Source organism: Galeopterus variegatus, unplaced genomic scaffold (assembly GCF_000696425.1).
Source record: "Galeopterus variegatus unplaced genomic scaffold, G_variegatus-3.0.2 Scaffold6282, whole genome shotgun sequence".
Lineage (NCBI taxonomy): Eukaryota > Metazoa > Chordata > Mammalia > Dermoptera > Cynocephalidae > Galeopterus > Galeopterus variegatus.
In genome coordinates this window covers 40,294-63,880 of record NW_007732393.1, presented here as the reverse complement: position 1 = coordinate 63,880, position 23,587 = coordinate 40,294, and the positions used below count along the sequence as shown (strand labels likewise).

General features: G+C 39.2%; 1 protein-coding gene across 1 annotated transcript in view; it reads left to right on the top strand.

Moving 5' to 3' along the window:
• Positions 1–883: 883 nt before the first annotated feature.
• Positions 884–23,587, top strand: part of ROR1 (receptor tyrosine kinase-like orphan receptor 1) — a 41,927-nt gene continuing 19,223 nt past the window's right edge. The window contains exons 1-5 of the mRNA XM_008590687.1: positions 884–921; positions 1,447–1,574; positions 3,268–3,585; positions 5,198–5,443; positions 22,507–22,718. Of these exons, the coding sequence (XP_008588909.1) occupies positions 884–921; positions 1,447–1,574; positions 3,268–3,585; positions 5,198–5,443; positions 22,507–22,718 (942 nt within the window). The remainder of the gene's footprint in view (positions 922–1,446; positions 1,575–3,267; positions 3,586–5,197; positions 5,444–22,506; positions 22,719–23,587) is intronic.

Here is a 23,587-nt window from a genome sequence, read left to right as displayed (position 1 = left end):
TTTTTCCACTTGGTTTGCTGCTATACCGGGCTTCCTAGACTCCTACACTGAGTCCCCAATTGGGGAAGTCCAGCTCCAAAGCACTGACCACGGTTCACTTTACAAAGTGGGAGCTTAGTAAATAACTTTCTTTTAAGTGTTCTCTTTGGTAATTGTAAATACTTTAATCATAATCATATGTTATCCCTACAATTTAAAAAAGCTTTTACTTTATTTGATGGAATCATCATGACTTTCACTTACAGGGTACAGAGGTCAGTTATTATCTCCATCTTATAGATAAGTAAACTATAGCTTAGAGGGCTCAGACAGCTTGCCTAAGCATACCTGGGAAGAGAATTTTGTTCTGACTTTTGCTGTAAGGTATTTTAACTTAGAAAAAACCAAAGAGGAAAAGATGATATTTTGTTGAGATGATGTATTGATTTGCAGCCAGGTTAGCAGAGGCAGAGCACCCAGGTTAGAGGTCAGCCCAGAAACGTGGCAGGCAGCCTTTGGTTTAGCTACGGTCTGCCTTTGAGAAACAGCTGGAATTTCCATAATCCGGTGTCTTGTGCATGTTGTAGGCCCTTGGGGGAGGTTATGGCCTCTGTCCTTTCAAGTTGAACCTACCATCTGGGGTTCTAACCTCCAGCCCTAGATCTCCAGTCCTATCACTTGCCACACTGTCACTAATCATGTCATTTTCTGGTGTCCGTCTCTTCAACATAAAATCTACTTCCTTCCCCTTTTTAAAACTATTATGATTTTAAGGCAGCAAAATTTTAATAAGACTATTTTTTAAAATTTTAGGGGACCATGAAAGCAAGATTTCCATTGATATTTTCTCTAGATTTCCTCGGATTTGGTGACTCATTTTGAATTATCCAGTCCATGGTGTGCCATGGCCCTCTGCCTGGTGGAGATAAAGGGTCTTAAGCAGTGAGGAGCCACAGAGCTGGCCTGCCCTCTGGTTTCTTTCCGGCTGCACCCAGCTTCGTACCCCACGGATCCCCCCTAATTGACATGTCAGTTGGAGTGGATCATGTGGCTAATGCGCCCACGCCTTTGTAACAAATGAAGCAGAAATAATCTGTGCTTAAAAAACAAAAAAAATCTTTAGAACATGTGCCCAGATTTCCAACTCATTTCCTCTTTCCTCTTAAAACTACATCATCTTCCAGCCCACCACCAGCTGCGAAAATAAAAGCATTTTCTCCCATTTTTAAGGATGATTTTGTGCTTCACGATGATTTGCTGGGGGTGTAGGAAACTTGACCAACGTGATCAACAGATGTTTTAAGTGATGTTTTAAGAACGGAGCAAAAGCCCGATTCCTTAGCCCAGTCTTTAGGATACTGTGCCCAACTGCACCCCCTAGTGACTACTGAGGGCATCGCACAGTTAAGACTACTGTATGTATGTACAAGGGGTGTGCATCAGCTCACGTCTATGCTTTGCTTTTAGTGATGAGTATGAAGAAGACGGGTTCTGTCAGCCATACAGAGGGATTGCATGTGCAAGATTTATTGGCAACCGCACCGTCTATATGGAGTCTTTGCACATGCAAGGGGAAATAGAAAATCAGATCACAGGTAGGTAACATTGATGAAATTATATTCATCCCTTGAGTAACTATTATTCTCACCAAAAGTTTTATTGAACTCCTCTCTTGAAAGAGGATTAGGCTAGGCATGGGGGTTGGGAGCAGAACCATAAAGAAACATGAGACATGATCTCTATGCTCTGGAATTTACATTAAAATAATTTATTGAAGGTTGCTCTTAGAGGAAAAGGAAGCTTTGAGAAGTCTCACATTCATTCAAACACTCCATAAATATTATTGAGTGCTTTCAGCGTACCAGGAATTGGGCTGGGCACTGGGGATATGAATGATACGGTAAGTAAGCCAGGTATGTCTCTGCCCTCACAGAGCTTACTGTTTGGAAGCAATATGATGCAGGCTGAAAGGGCATGAATTTAGACTCTAGAATTCTGGGACACTAATCCCAGAACTATCATTACAACGACTTTGGAGAAATTGCTTAACCTCCATGAAAATCTCTTCATCTATGAAATGAGCAATGAGGCAAGATGACCATAAGTCTCTTCCTGCTCTAGCCTTCAGTATCTTACCCTTCATTTTTCTTAATCGAAAGCGTCCTTTTGATGGAAAATCTAATAGTGAAGCACTTTCTAGCACACATGAGTTAGGGTAGTGTAAGCCACCTTCTTTGGTTTTGCACACATACTCTGGTGGCTGTAGCAGCCTTGGGCCCGTTCTATTAGAGTAGTTATTATTATACCTCTGTGCAATCCATTAAAATCACTTTCATGAGATTCCAATAAGGTTGCCAGATTTAGCAAATAAAAATACAGGACACATTTGCATTTCAAATGTAACTGGCGTCTTGTAGTATCTGGCAACTCTAGGATTTAAGAGATGCAAGAACAAACCCAAGGCAGGAATATAAAGCAGCAAAAGATCCAGAACAATGATCTATAAGGAATTTGAGGGAACTGAGAGGAGGCCAAAGGAGCTATTTAACCAAGAGAAGCAACTGTAGGAAGACGTAGTTGCCACTTGCTGAAGCTGCCTTATGAGGTATAAGCTCCTTGTCAATAGAGATATTCAAAAGTAGGTTGGTGCTCTTTTGGGAAATCAATATCTTATGCAGTAAGAGATTAAGCTAAGGGACCACTAATATTCCATGATACACAGTGGAACAACTGAATTGTGCTTTTTGAAAACTTTCAAATGAGTTGCCTCATTTTCAGAAGATGGAGTAGAAAATATTCAAGCCACAAAGAAATTAAGCAAGTTAACCAAAGTCATTCAGCAACTCTTGCCATCCAGCAAAACACAAAACTAAATCCAGTGCTCAGGCTCAGCCACGGCATAAAGAAAGCTCTGTCCTGCAGCTGTCAAATGTTTTAGAAGCCTCACAAAACTAATAAAAAGTTCTGGATGAAACACAAAGTGCTATTGCTTTGTAGTAAAAAATGAAAAATATATTGTACTTTAGCCTAATTAATTCTTTTTACTAGGAAACAGTACATATGTAATTTAATCCTATTCTTTTTTAAACTTTGTAGTCAAAATGATTTTTTCAAGCCAGTGAAAGTAAGCTGGTTAGACATCTGAAACAAATCTCCTTCTCTTGGCCTTGTATGTTTCAGCACAGCAGATTCCTCCCAATATGTGTTTATATCTGATATCTGTTGTCTAGATAACTGGAGAAGATAATCCCTGGCCTCTGGGAGTTAATAATTGTGTTTGTTTTTCAGCTGCCTTCACCATGATCGGCACCTCCAGCCACTTATCCGATAAGTGTTCTCAGTTTGCCATTCCTTCCCTATGTCACTACGCCTTCCCATACTGTGACGAAACCTCATCTGTTCCAAAGCCCCGCGACTTGTGTCGTGATGAATGTGAAATCCTGGAAAATGTCCTGTGTCAAACAGAGTACATTTTTGCAAGATCGAATCCCATGATTCTGATGAGGCTGAAACTGCCCAACTGTGAAGATCTCCCCCAGCCAGAGAGCCCAGAAGCTGCAAACTGTATCCGGATTGGAATTCCCATGGCAGATCCTATCAATAAAAGTAAGTGGTAGCCCCTGACCTTCTGTGCTGCCCCGAGGGCCAGCAACCCCAGGGCACAGTGAAAACTGGACTTTGACCCACAGTAATTATTCACATTGGTAATCAAATTACCTTCCAATGGGCTAAATACCATGCCTGAGCATTCAGTAGAGAATTAGTCATAGTTGCCTTCAAGAAGCTTTATGAAGACAATAATTTTAAAATACGGGGGCTGGTTTCTCAATAACTTAAACATAGAATTGCCATATGACCCAGCAATTCCACTCCTGAGTGTATAATCAAAAGAATTGAAACAGGTGTTCAAACAAAAACTCGTATGAGAATGTTCATAACAGCACTGTTCCCAGTAGCCAAAAGACGGAAATGACTGAAATGTCCATCACTGGATGAGTGGATAAACAAATCATGGTATATCCACATAATGAAATATTATTTATCCATAAAAAGAAGTGAAATACACATACATGCCACTACCTGGATGAACTTTGAAATATTATACTAAGTGAAAGAAGCCAGACACTGTTGTACGATTCCATTTATATGAATTATCCAGAATAGACAAATCCATAGAGACAGAAAGCAGATTGGTGGTTGCTGGGTCAGGGGTAGTGGAGAGTGACTGCTTAATGGAGGTGGGGCTTCCTTTTGCGTGATTTAAATGTCCTAGAACCTAATTGTAGTAAAGATTGCACAACATTATGAATGAATAAAATGCACGAATGGTGAATTTTATGTTATGTGTATTATACCACAATTTAAAAATATATGTACATATATATACAGAGTCTGGCTTCATCCTCTATCCTCTCACCACCACCAAGCAAAAGACTATTCCTCTGTACATCTCCCTTTTATCTAGAGCTAAACTCACTGGTAAGTTTTAGTTTCCTTTTGGTAGTCAACAGTATTTTATTAGTTATCCAAATTAATGCATCTAAAATGCTTAGAATGGCACTTAGCACATAGTAAGTGCTCAATAACATCATTATTACTATTATCATTACTCCTCCAAACCCAAATTTATTTCAACTCACTGGAAATTGCAGTGTTTCCAAGTTACAGACCCTGTGGTCACCTAGGAGGGCTACTAACTTAACAGGGCCTGCTTCTCAAGGGTGCCCACTCCATCAGCACAATTCTGTTAGCCCTAACTCCTATTAGCAGCCCAGAATGTGCTGCCCCTAATAATAAACATTTTCTGGGAATAACCAACTAGATTATCACATGAAGGGTGTCTAAAGCCACCAATCAGAATGGAAGGGAAAGTTGGGCTTGAACCTTTCTTGAACCATTCACTTGGAAATTACTGTTGTGCCCCCAGGCCCTGCCCCAGTTCTGATTTCTTCTGTGTTCAATATTGAGAATAGTTGTGGGAAACTGTTTTTATTCCTGAAGCATAAGCTTTAAATCCTCCTAGGAATATAACTGGAAGGCAGGCCTTGGGACCAAGCCCAATAAGCAGGGAGACTGCCCTGCATGGCCCCTGACCAGCAGGGAAGCCTTGACCACAAGGTTAATTGCATGCCCTCTCCTGCAAAAATTGCTGGCTGGGAGCTCCAGCATCTCCCCTGTTTCTCTCTAACAGTTTGGGCTTTCTTTTTGTGTTTCTTAGATCACAAATGCTATAACAGCACGGGTGTGGACTACCGGGGAACCGTCAGTGTGACCAAATCAGGGCGCCAGTGCCAGCCATGGAATTCCCAGTACCCCCACACGCACACCTTCACCGCCCTCCGTTTCCCAGAGCTGAATGGAGGCCACTCCTACTGCCGCAATCCAGGGAATCAGAAGGAAGCTCCCTGGTGCTTTACCTTGGATGAAAACTTTAAGTCTGACCTGTGTGACATCCCAGCATGCGGTAAATAGAAGTCATTGCCCTAATGTATTCAGTCACCTTTAAAAGATTCTCACTCCACTCTCCTTCACTTAGGAGAATCCCATAAGGGGGGAAAAGGAGATTGATAATGTTTGCTTGATCTCAAACCATTTCTAGGGTAGATAAACCTTGCTATTTCTACATAAAACACCTTGTAAGGTAACCAAAACACACTCAAGAGTAAACTGCTCTTATACCTGCAGCCATTGGCTAGTGGATGTAACAGGATTCCAGCTCTCCAGAGGCACAGGTGAGACAGCTTATCACAGTCATTCCTATAGAGAAAAAAGTGACCCACAGTGTCCAAATGTACCTTTTTAGCACAACAGGTATACTGGCAGCAGAAAGAGAACTGTTTTCTGTGTGTCCTTGAGAACACCCACAAGGCAGGATGAATCTACAACCATAACTCAATCATCCAGGGCAATCTGTGAACAAACTGTGTCCTTTGTCTCACCTGTTAATACTGCAGAAAAAGTGTATAGTGTCTAGAAAGAAAATGGAATTCCTGAGTCAGTTTGTTCCTTTTTCTAGAAAATGTTTAGAGGATAGGAGAAAGAGAATGGAAATGATGGTGAAACCTGGAGTTTGGAACTAGTTTGGAGCAGATTGGTCTTCCTGATCCTCATTCTCATAGGTAATGTTGAGTGGGTTTCCCAGGCATAGTGGGAGAGTCAGGATGTCACTGCTGGAAAAGACACTGCAAGAGCTTACAGGGTAGGGGCCAAACAAGCAATGTCATAGGACACTCAAATGACACAAGTCAAGGTGAGCTGGGTCTTTAACCAAGCCTTTCACTCAACAGTAGTTTCTGGGTACCTACTACATGCCAGGTACTCACTCATCCAGCCGTGGGGATATGGCAGGGACCCTCAGGTAGAAGGAGGCCTAACACACCCAAGAAGGAGTGTCTGGCTCTGCTAAGGCCTGTAATCTTCACAGCGCCAATTGTCTAGCTCTTAATCCTGTTTGTGATGCCAATTGTAAAGCTAGGCAACCACGACTATGCCAGCTGTGGTGCTCTTTTACCTACTAGTAATCCTGCACTTACTGGGCCAATTGTCGGACTAGGGCTGGGTCTGGAGCTCACAGGCCCCTCAAGCCCGTTCACAGACTGGGGCACAAACCCTTCACACGCCAGGCTGGGTCCCCAGACCCCTTCACATAGGTCTATGAGCTAGGTAACCGGCAAACAGGTCCTTGGAGCCATAGGTTGGAAAGCATGGCTGTGCCAGGTGGATGCCCGAGGCTGACATCTGCCCGCCTGCTTCACTAAAACTCTCTCTCTCTCTCTCTCTCTCTCTCTCTCCCTCTCTCTGAAGAACACAAGAGTAGCAACAAAAACTAAAAAGATACATTGGCACCCATGCACACTAACTACACACACACACACACACACACACACAATTTGCTTACAAAGGATGCTGAACCACACCCAACTGGACCGGAGGCGAGGGCCCTGACCAAACTGTTTTATTTCCCCAACAAGGAGCAAGAAGCCATGGGTACTGCAGCAGAATAAGCAACAGGGAGAGTAGCGGGTTAGGTTAGAAAAGTAACAGGACCTAATCATGTAGCGCCTGTAGGCCATTGTAGGCCTTCAGCTTTTACCCTGAGTGGGTTGGGAAAGCAGTAGAGTGTTGTGAACAGAAGGACTTAAATTTTTAAAGGATCAATTCAGTGACTGGGCTGAGACTTGACTGTAGGAAGGACGCAAGAGCATCAGCAAGGAGGCCAGTTGGGAAGCTACTGCGGTAACATGGGGAGAGATAAGGTGGCCTTGACAGAAGGAGGAGTGGAAGAGGTAGTGAGTGACATGTGGGCAAATGCTGGATATATTTTGACACTGGAGATAATAGGGATCACTGATGGATCAGATGTGGGACACAAAAGAAGCAAGGACTCATGCATGACTCCAGAGCTTTTGGATGGGACTGCCTTTTACTGAGATGGCAACAACTGCAGCAGGAGCAAGGCTGGTAGGAGCTGGAATGTGGAATTTGTTTTTGTTCATGCTGAGTTTCAAATACCTTTTAGAAATCCACAGAGAGATACTGAGGAGGCTGTTGGATATGAGAGACGAGCTCAGGGTCAAAGCCTGGGAAGAGATACACATTTGGGTAATATCAGCATATAGATGGCATTTAAGGCCAGGAGACTTGACAGGAAGCCAGGCTTAAAAATGCGCAACCCAGCTCTGAAGTGAAAAGGAACATACCTCGTTGCGAGAGAAGGAAGTCATAGTTAAAGACAACTAGAACCGACTTTAGAGTGCGTGGTCAGTATCAGTAGCTTCTAGGCCTAATGTAACCGCTACTTGATTGAGTGGCTACTATATGCCAGATCCTATGCAAAATGCCTCGCCTCTGTCACCTCATTTAATCTTCACATCCAGCCTCTATCATCTCCATTTTATGGAGAAGGAAATTGAGATTCAGTAAGAATTAAGCAATCTTCCCAAGGAAACCCAGCTATTAGTGGCTGAATCATGTTTAGAACTTGGGCCAGCCTGATTCCCAAACCTGTTGGCCCTTTCCACTAAGCAAAACTGCCTCTTCTAAGACAAAGCAAAATAAATCTGTTTAAAAGCAGCAACAGTTAAACAATAAATATATAGTTCATAGGAGAAACAGTTTATCGCAGTAGTTAAGGGCATGGATTCTCACTTTTAAGTGCCTGGATTTGAAATGAATCTCAGTTCTTCCATGAAATAGCTGTGTGTTCTTAGCCAAGTTGTTTAATTCCTCCTAATCTCATTTTTTTCATCAGTAAAATGGAGATAATAATGATATACACCTAGGGTTTATCGTGAGAATAAATGAGTTAACTGAAAAACCCTATGATGTCTGAACACAGTAAATGTTTAATAAATATTAACTATTATTATTATATAATCAATATATAAAGAGAAATCTATTATAATTATTATGTCCTTGACATATGTAGAAGAATGCTTGCTCTCTTAGGTTAACAAATATTGTCTGAGAGCCCACTATGAAGTAGGGAGGTTAAAAGAGGAATAAAATATAATTCATTCTTTCGAGCTATGTCAATTACCATGTAGTATGTATGTATGATACAATAGAACTTAGTACAAATGTTAAGTAACGAAGAGGAGGGACAGCTAAAGCATACTTAAGAGGACTATAAGAAATGGTAGTAAAAATATTTTTAATATTTTTAAATTAGTAAATTACTATTAATTATAGTAATTAGAGCCCTTAGTGATGAAAATTTGAGAAACTGTAATTTTACAATTTCATTCTCACATGTTACCTGTTATCATAGTGTCTTTTCTTGCAAAATGGTTTTGCGGATGGTTGAACATGCTGAGTCTGAGAAAGATGAGCACACTCTTTTTGTGCTGCTGGGCTTTAAAATACCTTCATACACAGGATAAAGAACAAATTATGAAGTAAACTCTTGCAAAGCCACCATTGATAACTTCAAAGCAAATTTTTCTCTATTTTTTAAATGGTTTACACTTAACTTATGCCTTTTTGCCACATGCTATATTCAATATTAATAGGAAAGGAATAAAAACAAAATGTGGATTTATAATCATTTGCTTAGTTGTCCCCATCCCTTCTCCTAAATTTTGGCATCTTCAAGAGAGCCAAGGAAAAAAGCGGCACTTCCTGAGCAGCTTCCACACACCAGCACAGTGCTAGGGGGTTTCACATGCTTTATTTATACTCATCCTCACGCTGGGACAGGTACTGTAGTATTAACCCTATTTTTGCTGGTAAAGAAGCTGAGGCTCAAAAAACCCCAAGGTCACTCTGCTAGTAGACAGCAGGTCTGTCAGATTCCAAGGTCATCTTTTTGCTACTCTACTGTGCTGTTTCAGGATACAGATGTGTTTTTAAGGAGACCACATGAATTGTTTTAAGAAAGAAAATGCATTGTTTACTCTGGGTAAACACCACTGTCCTGTAAATGACTTTTGATCCTTAATTTCCAACTAATGCCCATCAGAAGTCAGGAGGTAATTTGCCCATCAGCTGGAAGATATGTTGATAATCTGATTTAAGGACTCAAGCTCTATAACAAATGGTTTAAGTAAAGACTATAAATTATATCTGAAAAGTATTGCTTTTCATTTCAGTGGCCTTTCTGAAGCATTCAGACCAAACACATGCTCTGAAAGATGAAGGAAACCTTTAAAAGGTCTTTTAGACTGTGTAGAAAGGGAGAGATGACTTACATCTATCTATAGAATACCTACTATGTGCCTGCATGATGCTTGGTGCTGTACATATTTATCTCCATGTAAATCTCATAACCACTTTCGTTCAGAAGGGCTAAAGGGGGCCGGCCTGGTGGCGCACTCGGTAGAGTGCGGCGCATGGGAGCGCTGTGGTGCTCCTGCCGAGGGTTCGGATCCCATATAGAGACCGGTCCGCTCACTGGTTGAGCGCGGTGCGGGCGCGACACCGAGGGTTGCAATCCTGTTACCGGTCACGAAAAAAGACAAAAAGGAAAAAAAAAAGAAGGGCTAAAGGACTTGTCTAAATCATGCAGCCAAACACTGATGGGGTTAGACCTTGAATCTTCATCTGTCTGCATACAGCTCTGCTACCAGATATTCTGCTCTCTCTCATTTAAAGGCTTTTCAGAAATAAATAGAAAAACGACAATAGGCCCAAACTCTGGATTCCACAATGCTGATTCCCATTATATGATATGACACCAAGAAATGTTCCCTTGCTGTTGAAAAAATCTATCATAGTATCACTCAGTATATTAGCATAGTATTCATCAGTACAGTGGTGCTGGAAACCCTCACAATATCAATCTGCAGAGGACACAGTTAAAATACTGAGGATTGGTTAAGTTTTATTATATGAAAGATAAATTTAGATAAAAGTAAAACGTAGAGATGACAAGGCAGTTTTCACCACTTAGAATTAAAGAAATAATAATAATCATTTCATTTTGAAAGAAAACAGTTCCTCTCGAATTCTTCAAGCCAAGCCACAAATACATCCATTAAAGGAAGAGGGAATCCTTGACATGTGATCAATACAAAGCTGCTGAGAGGCCAGTGGCTCCCCAGTGTAAGATCTGAGATGACAGCAGGTCAGCACCAGCTGTTGTCTGAGGCAAGGCTTCTAATAATTGCCCCTCAACAACCCACCTCTAACAGAATAATCATGGAATTCTACATTTATAACTTCTTCAGAGCACTTGATTTTGTTTCTGTTCATCCTCACAAAACCATGAAAGATAAAGTAGGAAATTCCAGCACTATTTTTCCATATGAGAAACCCAAGGCCCAGACAAGTGATAGGGTTTACCTGAAGTCACAAATTAGTTAATAGAAATCAGGTCTCCTAGCTCTAGGGCCACTGCTCTTTGTTCTACCCTGCGCTAGTAGTTCTCAACCAGGGGCAATCTTGCCTTTCAGGGAACATTAGGCAATGTCTGAAGACATTTTGGCTATCACAAGTGGGTGGGGTTGGGAAACGCTACTGGCACCTATTGGGTAGAGACCATGGTTGCTGCTAAACACCCTGCGATGCCCAAAACAGCCCACACAAAGAATTATCTAGCCCAAAATGTCAAGAGTGGCAGGGATGAGGAACACATTCTACCATTGTGTACTATAAAATAACAATAATATTAAACTGTAATTACAATTTATCATGTGCTTACAATGGGCCAAACACTGTTAAGAGATTTTTATGCATTACCTCATATATAAATAGTTCTATACCCCTATGAAAAGGGTTTTATTACATCAGAGGAAGAAAATTGAGACTTAGAGAGGTTAAGTAATTTGTCTAAGGTCACATGGTTAATAAGAAGTGGACCCAGGACTCAAACCTATAGTCAGCCTTTTAAATTCTGTGATTTACACATATATGTGACTGGTATGTGTTTGTGTGTATGGAGACAGATGATAGATATAGATAGATGAGTATTAGGAATAACTTTTCATCTTACAATCAGTGGGTTGTAAACTAGTGGGGCACATTTGAAATGAGTCCTTTCCTTCCTCCATCACAAATAGGGTGAAGTATCATGGGAACGTTTCTGCATTCTTTAGTTAAGTAAAAATTAAGGAGATTTCAAAATCTCCATGGGGTTTCTTATTTTCCTACTGAAAACTTTTGTTTTAGTCTCAACTAAGTAAGACTAAAAGAAATATAGCCCCAATTAAACAGAAAACGTGAATATTTGTTGTACTTTCTAGAATAAAGTCACTTGAGAACAGTCTGCTGCAGATAGTTCTATCTGTGGACTTTCACTCTAGAATAGAACATAGAATGAGGTACATATAGCCAAATACGGCTGCTGCGAATTCTGGGAATTGGCTCAGCTAGAACTGTGTGCATATCCCCAGAAAGTGCTTGGAGGAAGTGAGAGAAAAGAACAAAAGATAATTTGGTTAAAGACCTGGCCTTTCATCATCCCTGTCTTTTCTTTCATGTCCCAAGCATCTAACAATTAGAATGTTTAATTATCTATATAGTCACTCACTGAAATGTTGAGCTTCTATGTTTCAGACCTGTGAACAAGCTAGATCAGACCATGCTCTGTGTAGCTTACAATCTCATGAAAGAATCAGATGGAAAAAATATGAATCACATTAAGTGCTGTCATATAGCTCCCAGCATTTATATCTGCTATTATGTTCTTTGCATTTTAATGACGATGCTGCTCGTTGAATACTGTGCTAAGTTCTTTACACCACCAGCTGGCCTAAGACTTAGGGGAGCTCAATAAAATGTGTTGAATTAATTAACTTAGTCCTCACAATAACCACAAGTTAAAAGTGTCTTTGTCATTTTTACTGATGGAGAAGCTGAGGCAGTGCTGTTTTTACCAAAGCCAAAATTTGAACCAGAGCCATAGAACTCCAGATCCATTCCTTTGTCTACCATGCCATAACTGCTTAAAGAACAAATTCTAGATTATTTCAGAGGAATAAACATTCCTTTATCATTTTCCCTTTCCCTTTGATTATTATAAACTTTCTGGGACTTGGGAATGCTGTCCATTGGTTTAATTATTTGTAGCTCCAGGGATACAGGAATAGGGCTCCCCCAGACACAAAGACATCCACTCTGAGAGACCCCAGGGTGCTCCACCTAGACTCAGACCTGATAGGACTAGCTCCCTGAGCAGCTCCATCCAGGTCTCATGGTGTTTGCCCTTTTTGCGTTAAGTCCTGGCAGCCCCTGGTCTCCAGTCCTCAGAGCTGGCCATCTTCTCTGAGATCTTTCTGCAAAGCTTCAGGCACTGTGCTTTCACGTCTAGTCACTGTGGCCACTTTCCGAGTCAAATACCTTGGGTTGGGTGAAAATTAAATTGAAAAAGAAATGTTTTGCCTATGATATTTCCAACTGGCATCTAGACCCACTTCCCAGGTTCACCATTTCACTGTAGCCATTATCATTGCTTTTCTTCACAGCTCTCGGGGTAGATGGGTGGGAAAGGTCAGTTTCTCTGAAAGCATCTTTTGCAGTGATCTCACTATTTTGCTTTGGTTGTATTCTACCACACAATTTATGTTCCTTCTCCCTCTCCCACTAATTGAGATCCTCTATTTGTTTCTTTCTTGATTTGTATGGGGAGGCAGAATCCTGATTATATTGCTTTTTTTTAACATTCAAACCTTGGCCCTTTATCTTACTCTGGTTAAGTCCTGGGGCCATGTTTCTTCCCCTAGCCATGCCAGCATGTCTGTTTCTCCTCCAAGTAAAGGTTTCTCCCTCTACCAAAGAACCAGAACCTCCAAGCAGTGGTAATTGTTTTTACTCCTAAACCAGCTTCACTGAAGAGTACCCACTGATAAGAAAATTAGTGAACTATTTGATTCCATTTGGAGTTTTCATACCTGGCCTTTTGCTTTTGTATTTCCTTGTAAGTCCTTGGCTTGCTACAATTTGCCAAAGGGCACATTGCCCAGTTCTGTGCCCGAATAGCCTTGACTTGTCCCCATAACCTTACAAATACCCACCCTGGGTTCTGCTTTGTCACAAACCATTTTCTACAACGTGGTGGTTTACAGTTCAGGGCAAGGCAGATGTTTTCCAGATTGCGAGCACTGCAGTTTTTAACTCACTCTGTCAGCAGCCTTCTCCCATGTTTCATAGAAGACCTGTTGTAAGGCAATTTGTCTTTCAGCCATTTCTTCAACCAAAATTGAACATTACAGTGAATTGGATGGTGGGGAGGGGGTAAAGGAGGAGGGAAGAGAGTACTGCTTTGTATAGTTTGAAGCTTTCTGGAAGAGTTATTTTTATGCTACAGAGATTTTCAAGATGTACTTTATAGTTTCCAGTCTTTATATATTTTCCACAAAGTAAAGAACAATAGTGACCCAAAACTTATAGCTGACATGTTTCATAAACATTTTTAAAAATTTTATCAATATACAATGCAGTTGATTTTTGTGATGCTTCATAAACATTTTTAAACATAAAATAATTTTCTCTCAAAGGTTTACTTTTATTGTCCCCCCTTTTATAGATTGAGTCATTTACCCAGTGTGTGAGCTATTCTAGCAATAGGCTTTTGAAAGCTCTTAACTCTTGCGGCCTACCACCATGCTCATTGTCATCTTAACCCTTTGGTAACAGAATCCCGATAGAACACCACCACGTCTATCTTTCAGTTTTTTTTTTTGTTCCTTTTTGAGACCGGCCACACCACGTTCAGCCAGTGAGCGCTGTGAGCACACCGGTCATCCCTATATAGGATCCGAACCCACGGCAGGAGCGCTGCTGCGCTCCCAGCGCCGCACTCTCCCGAGTGCGCCATGGGCTCGGCCCTTTCAGTGTTATTTAACCAGAGCAAATAGAAGAAGACCATAATGTTCTTGAATGTTTGTTGCTATTGGCTTTGTATCAGTCAAGGTTCTGGTGGGAAACAAATGGTACAAGCAAAGAGACTATAAAGAAATTGTTTGTAAAGGTGTTGGCAGAATTAGGGGAAACCAATAGGGAAAGGTGCAGTATACAGAGCTGGCAGGAGTGGGAGGTATCACCATCCTAGATCAGTTACCTTACCCCATAGAGTATAGCTGCGGCTGAAGAGAGGGCTGTCCAGTGCATGCTGTGGCCTTTGGAAGCAGGATGCTGCCAACCCTTGCCAACCCAGCAAGGAGGAAGCCAAAGAAACAAATTCATCAACCATATTCTCTTCCTTCCCTCCATCTCCTGCCAACAACTCCCATTGGCTGAACCTAACTGAAAGCCAGAGGTCAAGAGTGCCCGTGGATCCTATCCCTAATAGATGTCAGCCTCAGCATGGAGCTGGGTAGATAAGGACTGAGACTGGATTTGGAGGACACTCAGGGGAAACATCATCACTGACTTTAAATTTCTTTGTAAAAAAGTGGCAAGTTTAGTAGGGGCCTAAATAAATTATGTCAACTCAGTTTGTAAAGCCGGAGAACCTTGGGAGGAACCATAGAAACCATCCAGCCTCTACTTGAATCTTGCCAGAGATCTCAGAGACAGGGAAAAACTTTCTAAAGAAGTCATGGGATGGCTTAAAATTGTCTTTGTAAGCTAGAAACCAACACTTGTATATGAAATCTGATTCTTTTTTTAGATGTTGGCCACTGCTTTAAAAAAAATTTTAAACCCTAATAAGGAATGAGCCTGAGGACTAGATCCAATTTTTAACCTCTGGTAAAATTTCTCATACGAATTTGAAGACATCTACCATATCCTTCATTTCATTTTCTCTTTGGTCTAAAGAGCACATTGTTGCTCCTATTTTTCCCTACCCATCCTCCTCTGGATGCCTCTAGCTCTTCCAAAACTCTTCTTAGAAATATCACTCTTAGAATAGAAAATATCTTGCAGTATTTTTTAACCAGAGCAGATAGAAGACCATAATGTTCTTGAGCATTGCCCAGTATTGCTAATGAAAGCTATTATGTTGCTAGAAGTGCCATGTATGAAATGTTCAGAGCAATTTTATCATGCTGTTACTGAGTCCAACTGAACCTTCAAATCTCCACTAAAACTTATTAGTGTTTTTTGTTTGTTTTTTTGGTTTCTTTACATCAACAGTCATTTAGATTTGTCTAATCATGGATTTTATAAGCAAGGTCTTTAACCTAACTGCAAATTATAATATTTAGTTGTAAAATTTCAATTGCTGGCTTGGGTTCACTCGTTTAGCCTGTTGTGTATGATCCTCTAAGGTTTTATTTCTATAGTTAAACAGTTAGGTATCTTTCCTAGATTCAGACCATTTTCGAGTTTGATAAACATATCATCAATGATAATGTTAAAGAGGCAGGTCCCTCAAGCATAGCCCTCTACAATTTGGTGTTGATTTGCTGATTAACACTATTAGGTAAAAGCATAAGGTAAATTACAAATCCATCTAATGATATTATTATCCAGCCCTTTATCTTATTCATAAGAATATCATAAGTTATTTGAGTCGCTTGATCATATGTTTTGCTAAAGTTTAAATGTGCTTGTTCTACTGCTCTAAAATTATCGTATCAAAAATGAAAGAGATTTAATTTTATACAACCTATTGAATTTTGGCACTTGAGGATTAGCTGGATTAAAAAGTGGGCAAAGGACTTGAATAGACATTTCTTCAGAGAAGATATACAAATGGCCAGTAACCATATGAAAAGTTCCCCAATATCACTAATCATTAGAGAAATGCAAATCAAAACCCCAGTGAGATACCACCTCACACCCATTAGGATGGCTGCTATCAAAATATCAGAAAACAACAAGTGTTAGCACAGATGTGGAGAAATTGGAACCATTGTGCTCTGTTGGTGGAAATGTAAAGTGGTGCAGCTGCTATGGAAAATAGTATGGAGTTTCCTCAAAAGATTAAAAATAAAATTACCATATGATCCAGCAATTCCACTTCTGGGTGTTTATCCAAAACAATTGAAAGCAGGATCTCAAAGAGATATTTGCACACCCATGTTTTCTGCAGCATTATTCACAATAGCCACAAGGTGGAAGCAACCTGAACACCCATCAGTGAATGAATGACTAAAGAAAACATGGTATATACATACAATGGAATATTATTCAGTCTTAAAAAAGGAAGTCCTGTCACATGCTACAGTACAATGTGATGAACCTTGAGGACATGTTAAGTGAAATAAGCCAGTCACAAAAAGACACATACTGTATGACTCCACTTATATGAGGTATCTAAAATAATCAAATTTATAGAAACAGGAAGTAGAATGGTGGCTGTTAGGGCAGGGCTGGGGGGAGGGGAAAATGGGAAGTTGTTCAATGGGTATAGAGCTTCAGTTTGCAAGAGGAAAAAGTTCTGGAGATTGCTTCACAACAATGTGAGTGTACTTAACATTACTCAACAGTACAATTAAAAATGGTTAAATGGTAAGTTTTATGTTATGTTCTTTTCTACGATTAAATTTTTTTTTAATTATTAAAAAAGGGAGATTAGCCCAACTTTTTCCTTTTGTATAGGAGAAAACTGAGGCCGTAAGAGTTTATAGAGACTTTTAATGAACTTGTGTGGATTCCAGTTACTAAGATTTTTCCCAAGTGCTCACAAATGAGTTACTGCCCCTAACTTATTGTACTTAAAACATTTTCTGCAGAGAAAATTTTTAATCACCTTTTATGGCCTGTTCAGCATTTTTTAAAACAATTCATGGGCTGGGCCAGTTAGCTCAGTGAGTTAGAGTGCGGCCTTATAATGCCAACGTCATGGGTTCAGATTTTTGTACCAGCCAGCTACCAAAAAAAAAAAAATTCATTTGAGACTTCATAAGGCAATAGGTCATCTACTTCTTACTTCCATCATCAAGTCAAGAGAAGGAATGCCTGGGCCCAGCATGCCACCTGAAGGCCTAATTACCACCCTTTCTCCTTTTGTTTCCAGGAATATGCTTAAGTATCACTGGTGCAGGCCCCTATCTGCTACAGACCTGCTTATTTTATAGTTTTCAATAATAAATGGTAGTGATTTCTGTTTGTTTTCTATGGTTTGTCAAATTTTTTTAGCCAAGATCATAATTTAAACTTGTTTAATTTCCTTTGAATTCTAAGGTTCCGTAAGATTTCTTCCTGCCTTTGCCACATTTAAAATCAAAGCATTTTCTTGTTTTAACTCAAAACAATATCCCAGATGATGTTTTACTTTATAAAAGTACCTCTTGAATAAGAAATCAGGTTTACCTTGCTTTAAGCCCCAGGATAAGAAAGGAGTATTTTCTCCATTATATTTAATTACTAACCAAAATATTGAATATCATTGTAAAAATAAAATAGGAATGTCAGATGTAAACTGTGATACTGAATTATTAATTTTTTAAAAGGAAATTAATCAAGTGATCCAGACTAACTTGTAGGTTTCAAAAATCCCAGGTATTTAACTTGATGTAACTAATATGTACATTTAACTTTTAAATAGTTATTCCAAAGTATTAAAAATCTTCACCATTCTAATTTTCAGCCAGTTTTCTCTGCAATGCATTGGAGGTGTTCATTACTCTTTAAAGGGAATAGTAAGAATAGTGTCTATTGTAACAATGTGATTTTTTAAAAATAGTATGATCCCCATCAGGTATTAGTCCTTATTGGAAAGGAACCTTGGAATCATAAGAAAAATGATGGAAAACAATTCCATATAATATTTAGTATAATTTTTATTAGTAATACAATTTTAAAAGCATAGGAGCATTGAAGGCAGACAGACTTGCATTCCAACCCAGACTATACGCCTGTCTAACTATGGCAAATTATTTAACCTTTCTCAGCCTCAATTTCTCTATGTGTAACACCAAGACAACACCAAGGTACCAAGTTAAAATGAGGAATAAAAATGCTAGGACATTAAAAAGGCACTGGGCAGATGTTAGTTTTCTAATTTTTCATTAATAAGGTTGATTGTAGAACTGAATCCCCTTCTGGCCAAATGCTGTGTGGGGCAGGAAGTACATTGTATGGTACAGTTACAATAGGCCTGAATTTGTTTTCTGTCACTTCCAACATGTCCACACATTGTTCTACTTCATTATTTCACTTGGCAAGAAGACACTGGGCCCGTTGTGCTTGTTTGCATATCCTCAGTGCAATCAGAAGGAGCCAAGTTTGACTGTGTTTAAAGGATTTAGCTTCCTGAAGTTTGTTCTTCTGCAGACCTACAAGGGGAATTTGTCCCAGACTGCCATTTACAATAAAAGGCCTTCCCTGAATAATCTGATAGAGAATGAATACAGAATAGACTCCTTTGTTTGCCGGACAGGTGCGACCCTACTTTCTCTTGTTGCTAAAATTCTGGACTGGAAAAATGACTAGTGTTACATTAGTACCAAATTAGCCTCATTCCTTTTGTAGTCATTTTACTCTTATAATGATTTCACTGAAAATCCAAGAATAACAACAGAGATTTTCCCCCCCAGGGTACTAAAAAATTGAAAATGTTTTATAATGTTAATAATAATGATAGCATCCAACCACTGGATGGCAATTTTCAATTATCCAAGGTTCTTTCATGAACAGTTTCTCATTTGATTCTCACATGAACCAAACAAGATTTGTAGAACAGGTACTATCGTTCCCTTTGAATAAATAAGGAAAAGGAGTTTAGTGAGGTTGTTCCTTGCTTAAGGTTATTGAGAGTTTACAGGCCAAAACTTTTATCCCTGAATTCCCTCCTACTCTAAGGGGAAAGGGTAAACATCAAGTGACTGAGTTGTAACAGGTATGGTACTTGAATAGATACTTTCTGTGGTACTCATTTACTGTTTACAACAATTTTAAGAAGTAGGTGTTATCATTCTCATTTTACGGATGAGTTTGCTCAGAGTGGCTAAGCACATACTGAAGGTCCCCTAGATAATGACCAAAGCAGTATTCAGAGATTTCTGACTCTAAAACGTACATTTTCCTTATTCTGCTATATTGTCTCTAAAGTGTATACATGTTTGTGTATATATACATAAACATACATACACTAGGCCCTATGGGAGACACTCTTTCACTCATGATTTTTTAAAAATCTATTCACAGACATGCAGGCCCAATCATTACTAAAGCACCTAGCAATGATCAGACTGGCTTCCAACCATGCCTGGGTTATACATACCGTTAACCTTTGAACAACACAGGTTTGATCTGTGCAGGTACATTTATACCTGGATTTTTTTCAATAAATATATTAGAAAAAATTTTGGAGATTTGTGACAATTTGAAAAAACTCACAGACGAACTATGTAGCCTAGAAATATTGAAAAAAAATTTTGAGTTAGATATGTAATGAATGCATAAAATATATGTAGATACTAGTGTATTTGATCACTTACTACCATAGAATATACATAAATCTATTATTAATTAAAATTTATTTAAACTTAAGCACACAACAGACCACACATGGCATCATTTACAGTCGAGAGAGATGTAGACAAATATAAAGACGCAGTGTTAAATCATAACTGCATGAAATTACCTGTAGTGAATATTGCACGACTGTTGCTAACTGCAGTCTGCTCAAGTGTTACTAGTATTCGCTTACAACGCCATGGGATGCTAATCATCACGTGAGCAGTTCGTCTCTCCAATAAATTGTGTTTTACTGTGTATCACGTGTTTTTCATTGTGTTCAGTGCAATACCGTAAACCTTGAATAACACCCTGGCACCCATACAAAGTACCACTAGAAATGCTAGAAGTGCTCCCAAGAAAAAGGAAAAAGAAAAGTCACAACATTACAAGAAAGAGCTGGATTGCTTGATATGTACTGTGGATTGAGGTCTGCAGCTGCAGTCGCCCACCTTCTCAAGATAAATGAATCCAGTGTAGGGACCATTGTAAAAGAGAACAGGAAATTCATGAAGCCATAGCATAGCGAATTTCTTTTTTTTTTTTTTAACAATGGTCCTTATGCTGGATTCATTTACCTAAGAATACATTATATAATACATATAACAGAATATGTGTTAATCAACTAGGTTATCAGTAAGGCTTCTGGTCAACAGTAGGCTATTAGCAGTTAAGTTTGGGGGGGAGTCAAAAGGTACACATGGATTTTCAACTGTGTGGGGGTCTGGGGGTCAGCTAACCCCCATGTTGTTCAAGGGTCAACTGTATTTACATGTCACAGTGTATAAAGTGTGGAGTTCAAAAGCAGCCAGTCTGGCAAAGCTTCAGTGTTACTCCGTGCCTTTCAGATCCCCCTTATGCTTCCTACCTCCATGACACAGGAGGAACCCTACCATGAGAGAACAACAGCCATTCTCAAATTGCTGGCAGTGCAGAGTAATAGCTAGAATGGGAGTCGTGAAGCAAGACCAGCAGGAGGAATCCCAGCTTTTGACTTAGTAGCTGCATGTCCTTGGGCAAGTCACTTAACCACTCTGTCCCTCATCTTCCTCACTTAAATGGGATAAGGATGTCACTTACTTCATAGAGTAAGTTGTGAGGATAAAATAAGTTCATGGTCTATAGTAATAATAATAGCGAACATGATTTTGTGCCAGTAGAAAACACTCAATAAGTATTAAAATTGTTATTATTTTTATTATGCTCAATAACCAGATTTAACCCCTCCCCAAACCCTTCTAAGGGTGAATCCACAGAGCACAGACCCAACACCCAGGTTTGGTACTCCTTTCTAATGTCTAATGCTGAGTGTTCATGTGAGAAGGAAAATATGTGATTACTGCTATATTTCACATGAACAAAAAGGTTTCCAAAAAAGGTGTGTACAAATAAAACTTATAGTATATTCTCATTTACATGTAATAGGGAAACTCACTATTTAAAGGAACTTTTGGGGTCTTTTCATCACTCTAGTCATGCTTCTGTTGTGGCATTTACAACAACACATTGTAATGATCTTTTCTCTATTTTCGTTACTAGACCATGAGCTCCTTAAGGGCAGAGGACATGTCATATTTAATTTTATATTCCTAGTACCTAGAATAGTGTTTGGCACATAGTAGCTTTTGTTTATTGACTTACTGAATGAGTGGAAGGATAATTGAATGGATACATGGTTAATTCTTTTGTAATGTAAATAATCATCTCTGAATTGTGTGTCAATCTGAATTTTCACACTTTCGGTTTTCTTAACGAAAGGTAGCTGATCTTGGTAATTACACCATGTCATTATGTAACTCCTCTAATTACTCTCCCATAATTCTTGTGTTTGTTTTACCAGTCAAATAATTTATTAATATTTGCCCTAAGTATATGATTTTAATGGGCAGATTCAAACCAATAAAAAGAAAAGTATGCGTCGTCCTTCAATATATATTACATTCTTTTCCAAGCAATGGTAAAGTGGATGTATAAGATTTCACAAACATACTTCAAAGTGTTAGTACTCTAATTATTGGATTCAGATGAAACCATTTAAGGAGAATTCTGGGGTTTCAAAAAAGTGTCAAGTTATACAGTGCTGCTGTGCTGGAGGGAATTGTAGACACCATCCAAACTAGACACTTCACTTGTGGATGAGAAAAAGTGAGGCCCAGAGACGTGCATGCGTTGTTTAAGGTCACAGAGCTCATCAGAGACTGACTGACCCTGACTTCAGGCCCCCATATTCTGAGGCCAGTGGCTTTTTGGCCACCAGGACCAGGATTTTTTAGCAGTATTGATTCTGGAAGATACAAGACTGGCCCTGTAAGTCCAGACCAGCCTAGGCAAGGGCATGAGTTCTGGAACACCATGTTGCGATGGTTGATCTGGGCTGGCAGCCAGTGGAAGAAGAGCCCTGGATGTATACAGTCCATTCACGTGGCGTTTAACTTTTAAGGTGTTAGAGAAATGTAGGCTGGCCGTTAAAGAGAAGCAACTTCAGAAGGGGACCCACATACACACAACGTCCTCATAACGTCCCTCTGCAATTTTTAAGCGTTTGAACTTTAAACTTTTAAACTTCAATAAATTATGTTGAAAGTTTGATAGAAACAAATTGTAATGAGCAATGGACTTTTTTTTTCCTCACAGTGAATTTGTGTGTATAGAAGAATAGGTTATTTTAAACGTTGCAATGTAATATAATACATTATTTTAACGAGTGTAACTTTTGCTCATTTTCGTTTCTGCACCCAGATTCAAAGGATTCCAAGGAGAAGAATAAAATGGAAATCCTGTACATCCTGGTGCCAAGCGTTGCCATTCCCCTCGCCATTGCTTTACTTTTCTTCTTCATCTGTGTCTGCCGCAACAACCAGAAGTCATCATCACCACCAGTCCAGAGGCAACCAAAACATGTCAGAGGTCAAAATGTGGAGATGTCAATGCTGAACGCATATAAACCCAAGGTAAAATTAGCAGCAAGGAGCTGCATTTATTTCACAGGTTACAGGTAAAAGCAAAATGCTATAACCCTCCCCACCTTAGAAATCAAATAGTACAGAATCAGATTTACATGCTCTGGAGTTCATTTTCAGCAAATGCAAAGACTAAATACATATCTCTAACTTTGCCCAAGGCAGCTTGAATATACAAGAGTACCTCAAAAAGTTCATGGAAAGATTCATATTATCTTTTAGTTCTATTTTTCCATGAACTTTTTGAAGAACCCTTATACTTTCCTCAGTGTCAGGCCAGCCGTATTACTGCCTTAAACAGAGCTGTTGACTAGAAGAATCCTTAGGAGATTATCTTGACCAGCCCATGAGTAATTCGAATGGGAGCTAGGGGGGAAAGGAAGAATTGGTAAAAGGACACAAAAATCAACTACATTGTATATTGATAAATTAAAATGAAAAATGAAAAAAAAAACATTAACTATAAAACAGTATTACTTAAATAATCAACAATGGACTGCTTTATTAAAGTTTTATTTTAAAAAAAATTTCAAAGGGAATTCCATACTCTTCTGACCAAATCACAAGAGAAAGATCCAACATTGTTTGCAAACTTTACTGTCAAGAAACCCTTTATATTACACAACAGCGTGCATATAGTTAAAACTACTATATTGTATACTTAAAAATGATTAAGATGGTAAACTTTATGTTGTGTGCTTATTTTTTTTACCATGATGAAAAAAATCCTTTTTATGCCTAACTTAAGTTTCTTTCTCTATGGTTTAAGCATATTTTAAGAGATGTATTGTCCTTTCTACAATCTTTGCTGTTTTATGATAGCCCACGTTAGCCTTCCCTTCTCTGTGCTAAATCAACAC